We start from the raw sequence: 18,268 nt of genomic DNA, 5'->3' as shown, positions 1-18,268 counted from the left end.
TGAAAGCAGTGCAGGACTGGTGTGGCTCTTGGCTTCCAGGCACAGCATGGCACTGTCTCATCTAGCACATCGAATAAGTACTGGGGAGCTTGCTTGGGGGGTGCAGCAGAAGAGGCGGTAGCAGTGGAAAAGGAGGAGTCAGCCGAGGAGGGGACGGAGGATGGAGTAGGAGGAGGAGAAGAAGAGGCAGGCCTGCATGCAATCCTTGGTGGTAACACCAAATCCACACGGGTACCAGGGGTTACATGCTTGACAACTGTCAGAAGGTCCACCCAGTGGGCAGTAAAAGTTATGTACCTTTCCTGCCCATGTCTGTGGTCAGATGTATCTTGGCACCGACACTGTGTGCCAGAGATATATTCACTTGCTGAACTTGGCCATATAGCTCTGGGATGTCCTTCTAGGATAAATATTTCCTTCCGGACCTTCAATTGCGGTGTGCCAATGGCCAAAAATTTTCTAAAGGCCTCCGAGTCCACCAATTTATATGGCAGTAGTTGGTGGGCTAGCAGTTCCGACAAGCCAGCGGTCAGCCGTTGGGCAAGAGGATTATCCGGCGTCATAATTTTTTTACACTCGAACATTTGGGCCATGGAAGCCTTCCTTGTGCCAGATGAACGCAACGACGGCATGGTGGAAGGTGGAGTGCAGGACAAATTGCGGCAAATTTTGCTTGTTCACTGCGAAACGACCGCTGGGCGAACCACAAGGCCATCTCTATCTAGCACTCTCTTGCAGTTACCAGACCACTGTTTTTCCCATTACATGACATGTTGCCTGCATCATGCTAGTCACTATTTCAACCCTATTTGCAACTAGTAAGCAATGGTATTTTCCTGGTTCAGTTCAGAAAACTTAGGTTCTATAGTGGCCTAGCCAGTCTCCAGACCTAAATCCAATAGAACATCTTTGGAGGGATCTGAAATCCCGTGATGCTCAGCGACAGCCCCGAAACCTGACAGATCTAGAGGCGATCTGTGTGGAGGAGCGGGACAAAATCCCTGTTGCAGTGTGTGCAAACCTGGTCAAGAACTACAGGAAACGTTTGACCTCTGTAATTGCAAACAAAGGCTTCTGTACCAAATATTAACACTGATTTTATCAGGTGTTGAAATACTTATGTTCAGCAGTGAAAGACAAATTATTTAAATATCATACAATGTGATTTCCTGATTTTTTTTTATTTTATTTTGTCTCTCAGAGTGGGAATGCACCTACAATGTGAATTTCAGACCCCTCCATGATTTTTAAGTGGGAGAACTTGCAAAATCACATGGTGTTCAAATACTTCTGTTCCTCATTGTATGTGATTAGCTGAGTATATTGCCTTCCTAGACAGTATGCTTCTTCTTCTGCCTAGTTCCAGAATTCCATTCAAACACCCACCTTCTCCCATTTTCTCTCCTCGGAGATCGGTCTGAGCACAATCTCTGTATCTGGCTGGCAATCTCTGTACCTTTGTAGGCCTTCCCTGGTTACCAGGCTTGACAGAGTATTCTCTGTTCCAGCAGCAAGGTTTCTTTCTGTTTACACCAGTACATTGTGCAAGTCTAGGTCAGTGTTTGGTTGAACTGTGCTAGCTCCCATCTTACACGAATGCTGTTTTTTCTGGTCTTTGTTCTCTAGACTTCTAGCCTCTAATTGAATCATAATCATTATCTTTCACCCTATAATGTGCTATTAGCATTATTTCGGACACAGCCACTGGACCATCTTTATTTTATTTCTCCTGATGTTTCTGTTCTTATTGCACCCAACACTGTTCAATCTGGAGAATAATTCCACAGTTTACCACCTTAATCTCGAGTCAGGTATTCCATATCTTCCGCCTTCCTCTATGTGGAATACTTGGTGGCTGTTTCCACAGGGGATGAGGCTGGTCCCACTCGGGCTATACTCTCTACAGGATTCCCAATCCAAAACCTTGTTTTCTGTGCTTTTGGTTAATCTTCATGTCCATCTTACTAGTGCTGGCACAGGGTATTGATCCAGGTATTTTTTCTGAGACTTTACTAGCTGGTGAACTCCTACATGTGGATTAGAACCTGGGTTACTGTCACTCCACATTCACCAGGCCTGTGTGGGACAGTCCGATTGGCTCTCACTCATACCAGGATGTGTCTAGAATACCGTCTGTTCTCTACCCAGACTACTTCATTCTCTCTTTATATGGGTTATAGGCCCACAATTGTTCCCTGTATTAGGATGGCCTTCTGATCATCATAGTGCAATAAGGCAAAGTTCATGGAGCACGGACAGCACATGGATGTGAATCAGTGATGTGTGAATAAGCCCTTATATGTACATTTAGTGTAAGTGCAAACATTTGGACCAAGTTCACCATAGACTAGAGTTTTGGACAATTGTTGGTTCCTTATAAAGCATTATACAGTGTAGGTAAAGAGGCTGTGTCAGGGTATACTATGAGCTACCATGGGAGACCTGGTCTCTATAGTCCAATAAGATATATAAAAAAATGCAAATAACTATCAGTGTCCCAGAGCATTGAGTATAACAAATTTACAGGGTTATAAAAGTTCTCCCAACAACTTTAGTATGTGTGTGGCTGTGGAGTCAAACAATGTTTTTAGTCTATGTGATATTGCAGGTGGCATATATTCCTAGTGCTTTGTACAGGTGATCTTCCTTCTTCTATATCTCTCCACGGGAACACAACAGGAATTGTTCAGCAAACTCAAGCGAACTATACCATATATTCTTGCCCTTCTGCTCTTCCAAACTCCATGGGTTCAACACAATCTTTGGTTCTGCCCAATTTGAACCTGTTGTAGATGGGCAACACTGCCATTGCCAGTAAGTTTCTTTCCCTGACAAAATTGCAGTTTCACTGGATCCAGAAATCTTTTTTTATTTTTTGATTGTTTGAAAGCTACTATTTCGACATCTGTTCTATATTTGCAATGAAAAAATTGCGGATGCTGCATCCAGACTTGAAAATCTTCTGTCCCTGAAATGTTTTCTTTATGGTATAGACACATGTTCAGGCTTTTAATACAGGTATTTCAAGCCAAAAACAGGAGTGGATTAAAAAAGAGAAGTGGTATCTGTTCAAGATACTTTAGTTTCTTTTGTGATCTACTCCTGATTTTGGCTTCAAAATTTGCATCAAAAGACCTGAACTTGTAGCCATACCCTTGTAATTTAGGATCAAAATGATCACTCAGTGTAGACACAATTTTATAGTTACTTTTTGTATCTAGTACATATACCAAGTGTGTCAGTCTCATTAGATCTTATGTAGTTTTGCACTTTTTTACAAATGTATGGTTTAAGATCTTGTGATATGTGTCTTGTGTGAGTTAACTCATGCCATTGTATGTTACAGTCCATCTTATGGCTGGAAAAGACAAGTAACACAGCGAGGACAAAGCGGTGGCAGAATAAGGAAAACATCTCTGTTGTTTGATCACTTGGATCCTGCTGAACTGGCAGAACATTTAACACATCTAGAATTTCACTCATTTTCAAAGATCTTGGTAAGATGATTGGCATTTCAAATATGTATCTATAATTATAGTAGTCCAACCTTTGCAACCTTGTTGATTTACCACAATGAACTTCTAAATAACGTAAGTTTTTATTGAGGCGGAAAATCACGATTCTCTGGAGAATTTCCAAAAAGTTTTTATAGCTATCATATCATACTGTTTGCTTTCAAAGGTAACATCCTCCCTTTATCACCATTTATTTTTTTATTATCTAACTAAGCTCAAGATTCAATGCTCACAAATTGAATGATATATGTTCCTACCAGGTAGATCTATGTTTTTCTGGTTCAGAAAGCTTTAAATGATGATATTCTGGCTACCTCCAATCACCAATAGGAGGAGCATACAGTCAGGTCCATAAATATTGGGACATCAACACAATTCTAACATCTTTGGCTCTATACACCACCACAATGGATTTGAAATGAAAGGAACAATATGTGCTTTAACTGAAGACTGTCAGCTTTAATTTGAGGGTATTTACATCCAAATCAGGTGAATGGTGTAGGAATTACAACAGTTTGCATATGTGCCTCCGACTTGTTAAGGAACCAAAAGTAATGGGACAAAATAATAATCATAAATCAAACTTTCACTTTTTAATACTTGGTTTTAAATTCTTTGCAGTCTATTACAGCCTGAAGTCTGGAATGCAGAGACATCACCAGACGCTGGGTTTCATCCCTGGTGATGCTCTGCCAGGCCTCTACTGCAACTGTCTTCAGTTCCTGCTTGTTCTTGGGGCATTTTCCCTTCAGTTTTGTCTTCAGAAAGTGAAATGCATGCTCAATCGGATTCAGGTCAGGTGATTGACTTGGCCATTGCATAACATTCTACTTCTTTACCTTAAAAAAACTCTTTGGTTGCTTTGGCAGATGCTTTGGGTCATTGTCCATCTGCACTGTGAAGCGCCGTCCAATGAGTTCTGAAGCATTTGGCTGAATATGAGTAGATAATATTGCCCGAACCACTTCAGAATTCATCCTGCTGCTTTTGTCAGCAGTCACATCATCAATAAATACAAGACAACCAGTTCCATTGGCAGCCATACATGTCCACGCCATGACACTACCACCACCATGCTTCACTGATGAGGTGGAATGCTTAGGATCATGAGCAGTTCTCCTTCTCCATACTCTTCTCTTCCCATCACTCTGGTACAAGTTGATCTTGGTCTCATCTGTCCATAGGATGTTGTTCCAGAACTGTGAAGTCTTTTTTAGATGTCGTTTGGCAAACTCTAATCTGGCCTTCCTGTTTTTGAGGCTCACCAAAGGTTTACATCTTGTGGTGAACCCTCTGTATTCACTCTGGTGAAGTCTTCTCTTGATTGTTTACTTTGACACGCATACACCTACCTCCTGAAGAGTGTTCTTGATCTGTCCAACTGTTGTGAAGGGTATTTTCTTCACCAGGGAAATATTATTTGGTCATCCACCACAGTTGTTTTCCATGGTCTTCCAGGTCCTTTCGTGTTGCTGAGCTCACCAGTACGTTCCTTCTATTTAAGAATATTCCAAACAGTTGTTTTTGCTATCTCTCTGATGGGTTTGTTTTGTTTTTTCAACCTAATGATGGCTTGCTTCACTGATAGTGACAGCTCTTGGGATCTCATCTTGAGAGTTGACAGCAACAGATTCCAAATGCAAATAGCATGCTTGAAATGAACTCTGGACCTTTTATCTGCTCATTGTAATTGGGATAATGAGGGAATAAAAAACACTATAACAAAAGCAAAGACAGGTGCACTCTGCGGTCTTACTTAACCCTCAAACTGATTTTAAAATTGAGAGATTAGTCAACATGTTCTACGGTGTAGGACATATCTAAGCCCGGGCACCACGCCAAGGTTTCTCAAGTAGCCCGGGACCTAACACTCTCCTACCTGAGCCGTATGCGCAATACCAGGAGCCAGTGGGCAAATTACAGGAGCATGAGGCTGACTCACAAACAACTAACCAGTTACCTCCAGCATGTAACCATGCTTGCCAGTCTTGAGTGGGACTCACAGACTCCTCCCTCCTCCCATTGCTAGCATGGTTACATGCTGGAGGTAACTGGTTAGTTGTTTGTGAGTCAGCCTCATGCTCCTGTAATTTGCCCACTGGCTCCTGGTATTGCCCATACGGCTCAGGTAGGAGAGTGTTAGGTCCCGGGCTACTTGAGAAACCTTGGCGTGGTGCCCGGGCTTAGACATGTCCTACACCGTAGGACATGTTGACGGAATAACAAACACCTGGCCATGGAACAGCTGAGAAGCCAATTGTCCCATTACTTTTGGTCCCTTAACAAGTGGGAGGCACATATGCAAACTGTTGTAATTCCTGCACCGTTCACCTGATTTGGATGTAAATACTCTCAAATTTAAGCTGACAGTCTGCAGTTAAAGCACATTTTGTTTGTTTCATTTCAAATCCATTGTGGTGGTGTATAGAGCCAAAAATGTTACAATTGTGTCGATGTCCCAATATTTATGGACCTGACTGTATTTGTATAGTTTTCCATAACAAAACAGTATCCTGTAATCTCTTAAATTGAGGCAGTATTTTATCATTTAAATGTACATCTATGCAGGGGATTAGGCTACTTTCACATCTACATTATTAATTCTGGTTTTGAGATCCAGGAGAGGATCTCAAAACCAGATTTAGACGGAACTGTGCCATTTAATACATCCGGATGCATCCGTTTCCACTGAATCCGGTTGTATTGAATCAAAACTGAACATCATTGTAAGTCAATGGGTGCCGTATCCGTTTTTTCGCTAACAAAAAAAACTGATCCGGCATTATTGAATTGCATTAATTTTCATGCTTTTCCCTTTCTCAAATCGGACACATTTCCGCAGTAACGGATGCATACTTATTCATCCTGATCAGTTTTGCCCCCATTGATAATGAATGGGGACAAAAGTGAACCGTTTAATTCCCGTTTTGAGATCCTCTGCTGGATCTCAAAACTGGAATTGAAAATGCAGATGTGAAAGTAGCCTTAGATGCTCAGTATCAGAAAAAATAGATCTTTGATTGCTCTAAAGATATACTAAGAAACTGATCAGCAGTAAATGTTGGATCTAAAAATGGCATAGTGATAAAAGGTGGAAATTCACTATAAATAACACTTAACCCATCAATAAGGATCCTGCATTTATTGTGGCCGTACTTTATGCATAGCTAGTCCTGTGTGATTGCCGAGCCTGTCATGCTGTTATGTCTAATCTTTTTTCAGAGCAATTTTTTTTAAATAATGGATAAGGAAATGCTGATGTTAAAATAAAGAAAATTGGAGGAAAATAAAGTAAAATATAGATTAGTTGTCAGGCTACTTTCCCACTAGCTTTTTTGCTGGATCCGGAGGGTTCAGCAAAAATGCTTCCGTTACGGATAATACAACCATCTGTATCCGTTATGAACGGATCCGGTTGTATTACCTTTAACCCCTTCCCAACCAGCGCCGTAATAGTATGGCACAGAGGGACATGACTTGCCGCCCAGCGCCGTACTATTACGGCCCGCTGATCGCGTGGGTTCAGGAGCTGCACCAGCCCGATCATCAGCAGGGGACCGGCAAAAAATGGCCTGGGCAGGAAGGTGAAAACTGGCTTGTGGTAGAAAGGGTTAACATAGCCAAGATGGATCGTCAAGAACTCCATTGAAAGTCAATGGGGGACGGATCCGTTTTCTATTGTGTCAGAGAAAATGGATCCGTCCCCATTGACTTGCATTGTGGGTCATGCCGGATCCATTTTGCTGCGGTTTGCTCTCCAGTATGAGAACTAAACGGAATGCATTTTGGAGCATTCCCTTCTGTTCAGTTACATTTTGTCCCCATTGACAATAAATGTGGACAAAACCCATAGCTCTTTGTGCTTTTATTGTGTAAAAAAAACCGATTTGATACATATGCAAATTAACCTCAGATGAGTCCTGTATGTGAGATGAGTCAGGGACAGGACTCATCTCAGGTTATTTGCATATGTATCAAATCTTTTTTTTTTTTTACACAATAAAAGCACACAGAGCTATGGGGAATGGATATTGCGGATATGCTAGCGGCCATCTAGCAACCCATGTCCTCAGCTCTATACCCAAAATCCCGGTGACAGGTTCCCTTTAAGGCAGCATTGTGTTGTTGAATGGAGTGACACTTTATTTGGAGCACAGGAAGTACAAAATACAGTATATCTATATTTAGGAGAAAGGGGAAGAGGGAGGACAAGTTATTTACTATGTTGCTCTCCGAATGTGGTAGCACTGATGGGTTGCCTGGATGTGACTGTTGATGGTTTTTACTGTAAGGGTATGTTCACACTGATTTTTCAGGCAGATTCTAATGCATATTCTATGCCAAATTCTGCATGAAATCTGCATGTATTCCACATCCCATTGATTTTAAGGGGAATCTGCACCATAGTTCATATGGGTTTGGATTTTTCTCACTATGGATTTGAAATCCACTCGAATCCACTTGGATTTCATGGAAACCACAACAGGTTGCTACACATGGATTAGTTTCATTGTGAATGGGGCTTTTCCACATGGAGACCCGTGGCATGGAACACTTAAAATCCATGGCAGAAATCCAAGGACCAACCTTGGATTTCTGCTGTGGATTCCACAATGGATTTTTCCTCAACCTACATTCTTAATAAGTTCGATAAGCAGGCTTGGTTTGTACTGTAATTAAACAGATGTGCGCACCATAGGGTAATTCTGCGAGAACCAAAGGATAAAGGATAATACATTTCAAGGCCCACCTTGTGAGGTTGTGCAAATGTTAGGCACAACTCTAATATAAGCTCATCAGAAGGACCTGAAAACCTGGAAATGGCGGTCTGCAGCCACGGGATCAAGAAGAATCTTCTTATCGGAGATGCCTGGGATCCCCAAGAAGGTGAGTAGTTAGTAGAAAGCAAAACGTCCCACAGCGAAAAAAAACTTCCACAGATCACCAGGATCAGGAGTACAATATTTTATTGCAGCAATACAACGCGTTCCAGGGAATCACTCCCCTTCATCAGGTACAAGGGGCTGCACATGTACCGTACAGTGATTCCCCGAAACGCGTTGTATTGCTGCAATAAAATATTGTACTCCTAATCCTGGTGATCTGTAGACCTTTTTTTTTGCGCCGTGGGACATTTTGCTTTCTACTAACTACAGTCTTAACTAAGTCTACTTTCACATTGGCAGCACAGCTCTCTGGCAGGCTATTCCAGCATAGAATGCCGGAAATCGACCGGACAAAAACCATTGAATGGTTTTTGTTTAGCTGAATCCCAGCATATATGCCATGTAGCAGCCAGATATCCGCCAGACTGCATTATAGTCAATGGGGCCAGCGGGCATTTAAGTAACATTCAGTAATGCCGGATCCGGAGAACTCTAGCAGGCTGTTTCCTGCTGGAAAAGCCTGCCAGAGAACTGTGCCGCAGATGTGAAACTAGCTTAAAGGCTATGTAGACCTTTGGGGTCATTTTTTTTATTATTGCATTGTACTCATTCTTAGCTAAAAATATTTTTTTAAGTGATCTTTATAAAAAATATGGTGTCCTTTTTTTCTGTACAGAGCTGATATGCTCCACTAGCTGTCTGTGGATTTTCTGTCTTTTCTGTCAGACCAGGAGCACACTGACTCCTTATCTGGCATTATAAACAGTCATTAACAGTCCTTATCTTACTGATAAGAATGTGGCTTAAATAAATGTTTATGACCTGTCAGTAGTTTAGAGATCAGGCACAAAGTGAAAGTACCAGTCACACAGCTAGAAAAACTGTTGACCCTTTGTGACAGAACAGCTCAATATTTTTAATAAAGGCCAAATGAAAAAAGTATTTTTAGTCAAAAATGAGTAACAAGCAATCATTAAAAAAAAATGCCTCTGAAGATTTACATAGCCTTTAATCTATTCTGTGAATGAGGATATAAAATTACAAAATAAATTATAAATAATGTTAATTAGACAATTAGAAATAATTGTAATATTATTATTTATTACTAAAGCGCCATTCATTCCATAGCGCTGTACATATGAGAAGAGGTATATATACATAATACAGACAATTGCACTAATCATAAACAAAACGAGTAACAAACTGGTACAGAAGGAGAGAGGGCCCTGCCTATGAGGGCTTACAATCTACATGGTATAAGAGAAGGACACAGTAGGTGCAGGTAAAGTTGGTCATGGTGGTATAGAGGCAGCAGGGTCACTGGTTGTAGGCTTGTCTGAAGAGGTGGGTTTTCAGGTTTCTTTTGAAGGATTCCACTGTAGGTGAGAGTCTGATATGTTGGGGTAGCAAGTTCCAGAGTATGGGGGATGCGCTGGAGAAATCTTGGAGGCGATTGTGGGAAGAGGTGATAAGAGGAGAGGAGAGAATGAGGTCTTGTGAGGATCGGACAGTGCGTGTGGGGATGTATCGAAAAAGTAGCTCAGAGATGTAGGGAGGGTACAGGTTGTGGACGGCCTTGGATGTATTTCTTAATACTTTGAAGTGAATTCACTGGGCAATGGGGAGCCAGTGAAGGGATTGGCAGAGGGGAGAGGCAGAGGAGTAATAGGGTGAGAGGTGAATTAGTCAAAAAGCAGAGTTGAGGATAGATTGGAGGGGTGCGAGAGTGCTAGATGGAAGGCCACAGAGGAGAGTGTTGCAGTAGTCTAGGCTGGAGATGATGAGGGCATGTACAAGCATTTTTGCAGATTCAAAGTTAAGAAAAGCGCAGATGCAGGAGATGTTTTTGAGTTGGAGGCGGCAGGTGGTGGAAAGGGCTTGGATATGTGGTCGGAAGGAAAGGGCAGCGGACCTGGTTGACCGGGGATAGTGTGCAGCTATTGATCGTGATAGATAGGTCTGTTAGGGGGTTAAGCAAGATGGGGGAAAGATGATGAATTCTGTTTTATCCATGTTAAGTTTTAGAAAGCGAAAGGCGAAGAAGGATGATATAGAAGATAGACATTGTGGGATTCTTGATAGTAAGGTGGTGATGTCTGGACCAGAGAGGTAGATTTGTGTGTCGTCAGAATGAGTGATACGGAAAGCCATGGTACTCTATGAGCTGTTCCAGGCCAAAAGTGTAGATACAGAAGAGCAGGGGTCCTAGGACAGAGCCTTGCGGGACACCAACAGAGAGGGAATGAGGCAAGGAGGTGGTGCGGGAGTGGGAGACAAAATGTTCGTTCTATGAGGTATGATGTGATCCAGGAGAGGGCCAGGTCAGTGATGCCAAGAGATGAGAGAGTTTGCAACACAAGGTAGTGGTGAACAGTGTCAAAGGCAAAGGACTGGTCAAGGAGATGGAGGACAGAGTATTGTTTCTTGGTTTTGGCTGTTAGTAGGTCATTGGTGACTTTGGTAAGGGCAGTCTCAGTCGAGTGGTGGGGTCGGAAGCCAGATTGTAGGCGGTCAAAGAGGGAGCGGGAGGAGAGGTGAGAGGACAGTTCTGAATGGACATGTTGTTCAAGTGGCTCTGAGGCATACATTAGAAGTGATATGGGGCGATAACTGGACAAAGCAGATGGATCAAGTGAAGGCTTTTTGAGGATGGGTGTAATGGTAGCATGTTTAAAAGCAGAGGGGAAGACACCAGAGGTTAGTGATAGGTTGAAGAGATGAGTTAGGGCTGGGATAAACACTGTGGTGAGGTTAGGGATGAGGTGGGATGGGATTGGGTGAAGTGCACAGATGGTCAGATGAGATCTGGAGAGTAGAGTGGAGAGTTTTTCTTATGTAATGGTGGAGAAGCGGGTTTTGGGAGAAGAGAACTGAGCAGTTGTGTAGAGGGTCCGTGGGGACTGTGTACTGAAGCTTTCTCTGATGTTGACTATCTTTTGTTTGAAGTATTTGGCAAAGTCCTCAGCTGAGATGAGAGGAGAGGGTGGGGGCGCTGGGGGACGGAGAAGGGAGTTTAAAGTGTTAAAAAGCTGTTTAGGGCTGTGGGCCAGGGAAGATATGAGAGATGAGAAGTAGGCCTGTTTTGCATCAGCGAATGAGGATTTGAATATGAGGAGGGATTGCTTGTATGCGGTGAAATGATCTTTAGAATGGGATTTCTTCCATCGCCGCTCAGCAGCCCTGGAAGCTTGTCTGAGTAATTAGTGATACAAACATAAGTAATCTAAGCAGTGGTCAGCATACTTGTTTTATTCCTTGACTGTACATTTTCATTGTATGTATTATTGGGAGTTTTGAGTATAGTACAATACTTTATATGCTGTATACACGACATGTAGGTTGGGATTGGGATCTATTTGCTCAGACAGAGACACATTTGCTTGTATTTTTTCTCAGGCTATCATTTCATGTTTCTGTACTAATAAGATCTTTCATGGAATGTACTCCATGTGTAAACAGCTTACTTGCTAGAACAATCTGTTTAACAAAATAACCAACTGCAGTCAATTACAAGCTGTTTAATGTTTTTTTTTTTCTCTTTTAACGCGTTATACATTTTCTGTACTTAAGATCTTATGGTTTATAACTCCAGCTTTTTTTTTTTGTCTTAGGGGCCTATTAGACACAGTAAATATTGCTTGAATTCTATAATCATAGGGATTTCAGAAATTATCATCGCATGTAGCATGCAGCGATCAAATGAAAAAAGTTAAATCATTCGCATTCTGTGGATCAGACAAATCTGCTTTACTGACAGATTAGCTATAGTTGTCACCACAGCCCCTCGTCTAATCAGAAATCTGCCAGTTGTTAGCAGTGTAAATGCTCTAAAGGTGAACGAGCAACGATCGCAGCAACGAGCAAACAGTGAAAAATATTTAGCAAAAATTGTTTTGTGTAATTGAATTGAAAGTACTCACTCAATCGTCGATTGCTGCTCGTTAATGAAAAAAATATCTTCATGTTAATAGGACCCTAACTGTGCGCTAAAGCTATTCGCATTCAAAGTGCTGAAAATATACTGTTAAGTGAAAATAAAATCTCTAAGGGCCCATACACATTAGAGTATTGTTGGGCAAACCCACAGTTTTTCAGGGGCCGGCTAACAAGCTAATGTGTATTGGGAGCTTACAACCCTGATATGGAAAATAATGTTGGGGTAGAAAAGGATTGGGTGGTTGAATTCCAATGCCCAATCATTTTGTTCTCTCAGGAGAGGTGTCTGGCAGCAGCTTTCTCCTCTCCCCTATTGGAAACACCAGGAGTGGATTGGCTATAGATTCTACAGGGAAACTTCCCAGGGGGCCTCCTGAGCCCTCCTCATGGCAGCCAGCCATTTAAGTTATGATCTGAAGCTCACAGAGTTAATTAAACCTGGGATTGTCAAGTACTTATGTACCTGGCCGGTGGACGCAGGTGCCCTCCTGACTCCAACTGTATTTTTGTCCTGAGGCAACTGGAATGGAGGACAGACCATGGCAGCTAGCATTGGCCACCACAGAGGGGCCGCTTCTAGGGAGATATTTTGTGCTGCTGGGGCATTATTTTGTGTGGTATCTGGCTCCCATGTGGCAGTATATTGTGCTGTACTATTGTATTTAGCTCTGCTGTGGCAGTGTTTTATGCCACAATATGTTATTACTGGCCCAACTTCTAGTGTTGGTCTTGCCTTCTGTCAATTTGTACCTGCCTACAACATGAGGAGACTTTTTGTTTTTGTCCAGGTCCACTTTAAGTTCCCAGTCCACCCCTGGGAAACACATGTGCGTGTATGAGGGAGCATGGCTGACAGCTATTGAATGTCTATAGGCACCTTTGACAAGGTAATCAGATAACAACAGTCGTTCTCTTTATACTACAGAAGAGGGCCCCCATATGATACTGAGCTAATTGCTGGGTTTGCATTTTTCTTTGGGTAGAGGAGCTGTTAGCTTTTTGTAATTCTTTCTTTAGCAGCCACTTTTTTGGTGCTTTGATTTACTGCATCATACTGTTAGTGGCTGATATTTCTAGTGTGTACAATCATGCCTGCTTGATTATATTTATCATATATTTAATAGAAGGTAGTGGTGCATTATACTATACGTGACTGGGTATGTTATACCTGGTATTGCCCTGCCAGTATTTATTGAGATGGCTGCACAGCTTCCCCACTGTGTTACTGTGCTTATATGATGAGCATAGGTGTTTTTCTGTATTCTGGACATTTTTATGTAATACTCTCCTTTTCTCTATCATAATTTGTCTAATGCTTTGTGATTTTGTATTGAATAACATTTCTATTCCTGATCGTAGTACTGTTTTGGGCATACTCCTTTATTTTTGTTTTGCTTTGAGTGTACTGTATATTTGTAGGGCGCCGTCATGCATTAAGGCCCTTTGTATGATTTGTACTGATTGCTGTGGGTAACAGAAACCAGCCTTTGACAATCTGGGCAGCTATCATCAGTAGACAAAAATCCCCCCACAATATGCCGATTATTGCTTATTTGACAAACTGAATGGTCTTTGACCGTTTCAAAGGCAATCGGGAACGTGAGTGAATATAATGCAGTTTGCGAAGTATTGCATTTTTTTAATTAGCAAAAGAACAAAGTAACCAAACACATATCATCTGTGTGAAACTGAATAAAAAACACACCAACAAATTAAAAAAACATAATTACTGGTTGCATCACCAAAAGCTTTCTAGGCAACATGTGACCTCTTTTTTCTTCTTTACCTAAGTGCTATAACTTAGACAGACTGGTGGTGGCCACAACATCTCTGTTGGGCTCAATTTAGGATATTCAACAATTTGTATTTATTTTCTACTCAGTCATTTAGATTCTAGATTTCTTAATGGGGTTATCCAAGCTTTTAAAACTGATGGCGTATCCTTAGGAAATGCCATGAATATTATATCAGAGGGGCCATAATTGTGGAACCCCACCAATCAGCCTTTTGAAGGGGCCATGGCACCTAGGTAATTGCTGCAGCTTTGTTATTTACATTGGTTCGTACTGTGACATCTTACTTAAATGGACAAAGCTTTAGTACTTTAACACATACTGTTACACACCCTAACACTCTTCCACCACAATGGTGTTGGTAGTGGATTACTGCTTCTTTAGGTGGACGGATGGCGTAGTATTTTAGAACTGTCCAGGAACACATTGTGTAGAAAGCAGGTCAGTCACCTTGCATTTATTTGCATATTGTCTATAGGGAGGGAATGCATTAATAATGATAGGTTTTGAGTAATTTGACTTATCACAGTGTCTTAGGTATGGAGGGAGTGGCGAGCTGCTGACTATATTAATGGTATATAGATGCCAGTCGTAACAATATTTCATTTTTTTTCTTTTTACAGATTCACTTGCTAGTTTAAGACCCTCAAAGTGGGTTTTTGGGAATATGCTCCCAGTTTTCTTACATACTGTTGTACTACTTTACTGTATTTTCATTACATGTCTACACAGTTCCACCATTGACTCATCTGTCCACACATTATCACACATTGCTTTTTGCCCAATGTGACACAAATATTTATACCTCTAAAAGGACTTCAGATTTTCTTTCTCTATATGTCTGCCTCAGAAAATGATTGATCGGCCGGACCTGTGCAGGGTCATGTAGTCAGCCTAGCAATGGTGCTTTCTGCAGTCCTTAATCTTCCATGAAACTGCTTATTCTCCTTGAAAAGCCTTCTGTTTGCTGCAGCAATATGCTAGTTGCTAAGACACATGGCATTTATGTTTTCTGCAGAATCTTTTTAAATGCCACATTTACTTACATAGATTTTAAGTAGTACAAACGTCATTCTTATATTACGAATAATATAAGACATTTTCTAAAACTTACAATTGTTTTGCTCAGTAGTACTTGAAGGAAGTTTTACTATCCATTGGAAAGTAAAAACAGAGCACACATTACAGATCTTGAGAACTTGCCTTCAAAGATTTCCAAAGTCTCAAAACTTCTTTGTCTGCAGCCATGAATCTGTAGATCTATTCATTTGCCTAACTACCTCAGTGTGTTATTAAAAGATACAACCTCTCTTCTGTTCTCATAGTTACAAGGCACTTCATTGGGCTCTTTCAGCTCACCTTCTTATGGTAGCCTCTTCGTAGGAGCTCTCTTGAAATCCCAAAACTCAAATGCCCTCTCTTCTTTCTTCTAGAAAGTACCCTCTTCATCCTATATCCTTAAGGTTTTAAACATTTTCTGCCCTCTTTAATCTCATACGGAGTTTGTTATCAAAGGTAAACTCTCATGGAAGCCAGAATTTTCCATGTGAATTGTTAACTGAAATCATCAAGTCTGAAGGCAGTGCTGTTTCTTCTGTCTTTTTGCATAGTGAGATATTTTCAAGTCATTGGATGGCAACAGTTCATACGTGCAGTGACAATTGTAGATCTCCATCTTCCTGTAGAGTGTCTTTTTCCCTTTCTGCAGAGCAACTTTACCACGCTTAAAGCTGTGGCCAGATGGCAAGAACTTATGTTACGCTTTTTTATCTTTTTAAATTAGGCTCCAGTATGTTTAAAGTGTATTGTTTGAGTTACATAGGAATACATAATTATACAATATTTGATTATTGCTGCAACTTGGTATATCATTCCACAGTTTCAAGCGCTTTGTGATTTTAACTGCTACCTATGTCTTCCTTGCCAGTTTCAAGATTATCACAGTTTTGTCCTTCATGGCTGCACTGTTGGAAACCCTGTGTTAGAAAGATTTATAGCCCTTTTCAATGGTGTTTCTCAGTGGATCCAACTTATGGTGCTCAGCAAACCTACTCCACAACAAAGAGCTGCAGTGATTAAACAGTTTGTTCAGGTGGCAGAGGTATGTATCTTAGTAGCAACGAATGCTTTAATTGCAATGACAGCTTGTATGGATATTATCCAGTGTATGCACACTAAATAAAGGTCCCTTTACACTGGCCAATTATTGGGCTAATCATCGCTATCAAACGTTCAAAAGAACACTCATTAGTGATGATCTGTCAGTGTAAGGCTACAAATACACGTCAGTATTTTTCTATATCCCGAATTTCGGTCCGTTTTTTGCGGATCCGTTGTTCCTGAAAATGCTTCCGTATGTCATCCGTTTTTTGCGGATCCGCAAAAAACGGAAACATGTATAAATTTCACAAAGCAAATAAAGTTGTTTGGATTTCTTTGAAAAAAAAATGAAAAAAAATGTGAATAAGTGATTTCTGTGGGCAGGATTTAATTTCCAGGAACGGATTCCGCATAAAACGGATGACATACTGTGTTGTCCGATTTTTTTCCAGGACCCATTAAAAATAAATGGGTCCAGAACTGGTCCTGATCTGTTCCGCAAAAAACGGAACAGATCAGGAAAGAAAAAAACGACGTGTGAATGGACCCTAAGAGTGCTGCCGATTTCCTGAAACGCTCATTCATCGGGTAATTGGATCTTGCATGTGGTCACCTAAATCATGATTTGCTGGCAGCAGATTGTGCCATCTAAACAGCTTCTCTCCGTACTGTGGAGTAGATTGCTGCATGTACTGTAAATACAGCCGTCTCCTTCACTGACGAACAGACCATTGCCGAGAAGGATCGCTTCCTTCCCAACAATCGTCTGCTCAATTGAGCAGTATAAAGGAACCTTGAGAATTTAGAGGATGTCTGAACAGCTATCTTGATGTGAGGTTTTAATATCAACTGAAATGTGATAAAGTCCATGATAATTTGTCATTCAGAATTTTACACGTGATTGTTTTATAAAATTATATATTTGTAAATGCCAGAAACTATTTCCTGTCTACAGAGACTCCTTGAGCTGCAAAACTTCAACACACTAATGTCTGTTGTTGGCGGTCTCAGCCACAGTTCCATCTCTCGTCTGAAAGAAACTCATTCACATGTCAGTCCAGAGACTACAAAGGTGTGTAATACACAGAATTTGCAAAGAAAGAAACAATATATATATATATTTATATGTGTAGCTTTATACCTGCACCTTACTTAATCCACTGATGTGTTTTGTCTCATTACAAGGTCTATGATTCTCTTTTGGAGCTTCTTACCTCTTCAGATAACTATTCGCGATACCGGCGCAGGTTTGCAGTTTGTGAGGGTTTTCGTTTTCCTGCTTTGGGAGTACACTTGAAAGACTTAATGGCATTGCATGTAGCACTTTCTGACTGGACAGACAAGGCCAGAGGTGCCATCAATTTGTCCAAAATGCGCCAGGTCTATAAAGTGGTTCATGAATTAACAGAAGCCCAGAGACTAGAACCTCCAGTAAAAGCAAATCCTGACCTTCTAAACTTGTTAACGGTGAGTAATTTAAAAAGAAGATGCATTTTGAAAAAATGCAAAGCTAAAATTGAGTACTAGTGCTGAGCGGATCCGAATTTCAGGGAAAATTCAATTCACCACAAAGCCGAATTTCCTTGTGCTTCATGGTAATGAATCATACCTCCTCTGTTTGAGTGTGAAGAGCCCCCCGTCGCCATCTTGATTGAAGATCCAGCGTGAAAGCCCATGTGACATATGACATCACCATGCCAGCCGATGTGATTATGTGATCATGGACCGCGCAGGATTTTGTGCTAGATCTTTAATCATGTTGGCCATGGACAGCTCTTGCAATCAAATGAATAAGGTAAGATTGATTTTATGAATTTTTTCTATTTTACACTGTTATATCAATGTTAGATGTTGCGATCAGCTATGAACATGGCATCTAAGGAATACAATGACGGGGGGCAGCATAATCGCTGATCACTGTCATTGCACCCACAACTTACAAATAAATGTGCTTCGTGACGAAGTCATTCATCACAAAGCAAATTTATTTGTGAAATTTGGCGAAGCAGCCGAATCAAATTTTCCAATACTTTACTCA

At 41.1% G+C, this 18,268-nt stretch overlaps 1 protein-coding gene across 11 annotated transcripts in view; it reads left to right on the top strand.

The window, feature by feature from the left end:
- Positions 1-18,268, top strand: part of RASGRP2 (RAS guanyl releasing protein 2) — a 304,234-nt gene that overhangs the window by 152,214 nt on the left and 133,752 nt on the right. For all 11 annotated transcript variants that reach the window (XM_044269509.1, XM_044269505.1, XM_044269502.1 and 8 more), the window contains 4 exons: positions 3,347-3,497; positions 16,058-16,231; positions 17,186-17,302; positions 17,416-17,697. In XM_044269509.1, coding sequence (XP_044125444.1) covers positions 3,347-3,497; positions 16,058-16,231; positions 17,186-17,302; positions 17,416-17,697 — 724 coding nt within the window. The remainder of the gene's footprint in view (positions 1-3,346; positions 3,498-16,057; positions 16,232-17,185; positions 17,303-17,415; positions 17,698-18,268) is intronic.

Source organism: Bufo gargarizans, chromosome 10 (assembly GCF_014858855.1).
Source record: "Bufo gargarizans isolate SCDJY-AF-19 chromosome 10, ASM1485885v1, whole genome shotgun sequence".
NCBI classification, from domain to species: domain Eukaryota; kingdom Metazoa; phylum Chordata; class Amphibia; order Anura; family Bufonidae; genus Bufo; species Bufo gargarizans.
This window is presented reverse-complemented; position numbering and strand designations above follow the sequence as displayed.